A 3143-nucleotide genomic window follows, 5' to 3' on the forward strand; every position below is an offset into this window, starting at 1 on the left:
TCTCCATCACGCTCCGCTACTAAATTATACAATTTTCAAAATTGATGAATTTAATTTTATATTTATATTTTAATTTTTTAGTTTTATTTTTTTAGTGATGCAGTTCCGCTCGATTAAAATAATTTATCTGGTCTAAAAAAGGCGGAATATATGTCCTTTCAACTGTAAATTAGAAGACAAAAAAATGCTATCGGTCGATACATACTTAACCCTATAAATGCTACTCCCTCATCTCTGCTATTGCATACAGAATCTTAGATTAAAGTAGGAATCCAGCAATGGATTATTTCCCTTCAGTCACAGCAACTTCAATTGTTGCAGTCCTTGCTTTTCCACTACTATTTCTTTTCTCTTTCCTATCCATCTCAAGAAGAAACACAAACTCGAAGAAAACAGCACCGGAAGCTGGTGGAGCATGGCCTATTATTGGCCATCTCCGCCTCTTAGGAGGGCCACAACCACCTCATATAAGCTTGGGTAACATGGCTGACAAATATGGAAGAATGTTCACTATCAAATTGGGTGCGCGTAGAGCTTTGGTGGTGAGCAGTTGGGAGATTGCTAAAGAATGTCTCACCACACATGATAAAGCATTCGCCACTCGTCCAAAGGCAGTAGCCCAGGAACTCTTAAGTTACAACCACGCCATGATCGCCACTGCTCCTTATGGACCTTATTGGCGTCAAATGCGTAAGTTCACCACTATTGAGCTCCTCTCAAATCATCGCCTCAACTTGCTTAAACATGTAAGGGAATCCGAGGTGAAAACATCATTGCAACAGTTATATCAACTATGGAACAAGAAGAAAAGTAGTAACAGTGACAAAGTATTGGTGGAGATGAAGAGATGGTTCAGAGATGTTACTCTTAACGTGATACTAATGATTGTTGTAGGGAAACGAATACCGAATTCATACGAAGGTGTTGAAACCGTGGAATGGAAGAAGTCGGTGGACGAATTCTTTGAACTATCTGGGAAGATCGTGGTGGCAGATGCATTGCCGTTTTTGAGATGGTTAGACATTGGTGGAGAAGAGAAGCGCATGAAGAAGGTATCCAAAGAATTGGACCAACTTGTTGAGGGATGGATACGAGAACACAAGGAAAAGATAGCTGAAAATGAGGCAAATAGTGAGGAAGATTTCATGGGAGTGATGCTATCTAAGCTCCGTGATGATGTTGAGGAACATGATGCTAATACCATCAACAAAGCCACCAGTCTCGTATGTGCATTTCTTAACCAAAATTTTCAATTATAATTCATATGCAATCTTTTTTATTGCCTGCACATAATTGATGATTCCCTCTTTGTTGTCAATGTATTGTTTGATTTGGTTTCTTTATATCATCAGTGTTAGTAAGCATAGGAAAATAGAAAGGAAATGCAAAAAGAGTACAGGCAAAATAGAAACGACTGCTAACAACCTAACTTACCTTATACACTAACAATCTGCTCTCTTTAATGTTGTCTGTCTACTCTGAACCGATCACCAGTTTTGTTTCCTATATATTGGACACTTGTTGCCTTGTTACAGGATTTCTCTCGTGTTTTTCAAATAGTTTAAGTGGGGTTCTTTGACAAATTTTAAGTTTATCGAATATAATTGTAGTTTAATAGATTTTTTATTTACTTGGATTGGATTTCAATCTTGAAATTGATATTTACTTTTTTTAGTTGGATTTTTATGACATATTTTAATTTTTTTTCTTTTAAAATTGGGTGATATGGAATAATCAAAATTTGAAACGTGGCACATATACCGCATCATCAGTTGATGTATTTACCTTGTGCAACAACCTATTAGCTAGCTCATATCATTTACTTTTAACAGAATTAAAAAACTGGATAAAACGTGCGACGGAAATCAAATTATTAATTTCAATATTGAAACCTAGATACTAAAATATATATACCATAAAAAAATGTATAATTCTTTCTTCTTTTAATAAATTTATTTTAGCTTTAAAGTCACTCAATATTGATCCTTTTATGATACATGATGTAACAGTCTCTTGTATTAGCTGCGGAAGATACCACATCGATTACAATGACATGGGCTTTAGCTTTATTGCTTAATAATCGAGATGCATTGAACAAGGTTCAACAAGAATTAGACATCCATGTTGGCAAGGATAAACTGTTAGTAACAGAATCAGACACTAAGAACTTAGTGTATCTTGAGTCCATCATTAAGGAAACGCTACGTCTATATCCTCCTGCTCCACTCTCAGCGACCCATAAAGCCATTGAAGATTGTACAGTTGATGGATACGATGTTTCAGCTGGCACTTGGCTTATTTTCAATCTTCACAAGATTCATCGTGATCCCCACATATGGACAGACCCATTTGAGTTTCGACCAGAAAGATTTATGACCACTCATAAAGACTTTGATGTGAGAGGACAAAATTTTGAATTGATTCCATTTGGTAGTGGTAGAAGAATGTGCCCCGGAATTTTATTTGCACTTCAAGTTTTACAGCTTACGTTGGCTAATGTGTTACATTGGTTTGAGTTTGAAACCCCATCAGGCGAAGCAGTCGATATGCGTGAAGCACCAGGATTGACGAGTCCTAAAGCAACTCCATTAGAAGTTTATATATCTCCTCGCCTGCCTGCACTTTTTTATAATTCCACTACCTAATTTGGTTGTATCCAAATTTCTACGTCATATAAAAACTACCCTTTATACAATAAAATATAATTATACCTAGTTTGGTTGTATGCAAATTTCTACATCATATAAAATTATCCTTTATACAATAAAATATAATTATTATATACAATTTCCTTTTGTATGTTTTGTACGAGAAATTATTTTATGAAGCCTTCTTACCATTTATCTATGATTCCTCTCGGTTAAAATAAAACACATCACCTTTGATTTGGAAGTTTAGTCCAAATATACATATAATGTATATGCGTGTTATGTTTTAATTGTTTTTTATCGTCACATCATTTCTTAATGGAGAAAACCATAGATTTGAATGACTGCTTTTTGCTCTCTTTAATGCTTTGTTTTACGTTTATTTTTAGATTTTTATTTTTCTACTTAAATAATATTAAGGATTTCATATTAATACACAAATTTAATATTTTTATTTACTTCTTACCATCTATTTTAAAATAATATAAAGTAGGT

The 3143-nt window shown here is 34.3% G+C and overlaps 1 protein-coding gene across 1 annotated transcript; it reads left to right on the plus strand.

Moving 5' to 3' along the window:
• The first annotated feature begins 246 nt into the window (after positions 1 to 246).
• Positions 247 to 2677, plus strand: LOC108481811 (cytochrome P450 CYP82D47-like). Its single transcript, XM_017784888.2, has 2 exons — positions 247 to 1223; positions 2010 to 2677. The coding sequence occupies exons 1-2, from the start codon at positions 279 to 281 to the stop codon at positions 2643 to 2645; spliced, it is 1581 nt and encodes a 526-aa protein (XP_017640377.1). The 5' UTR covers positions 247 to 278; the 3' UTR covers positions 2646 to 2677.
• The last annotated feature ends 466 nt before the right edge of the window (positions 2678 to 3143 follow it).

The sequence above is a fragment of the Gossypium arboreum genome, chromosome 6, assembly GCF_025698485.1.
Source record: "Gossypium arboreum isolate Shixiya-1 chromosome 6, ASM2569848v2, whole genome shotgun sequence".
NCBI classification, from domain to species: Eukaryota; Viridiplantae; Streptophyta; class Magnoliopsida; order Malvales; family Malvaceae; genus Gossypium; species Gossypium arboreum.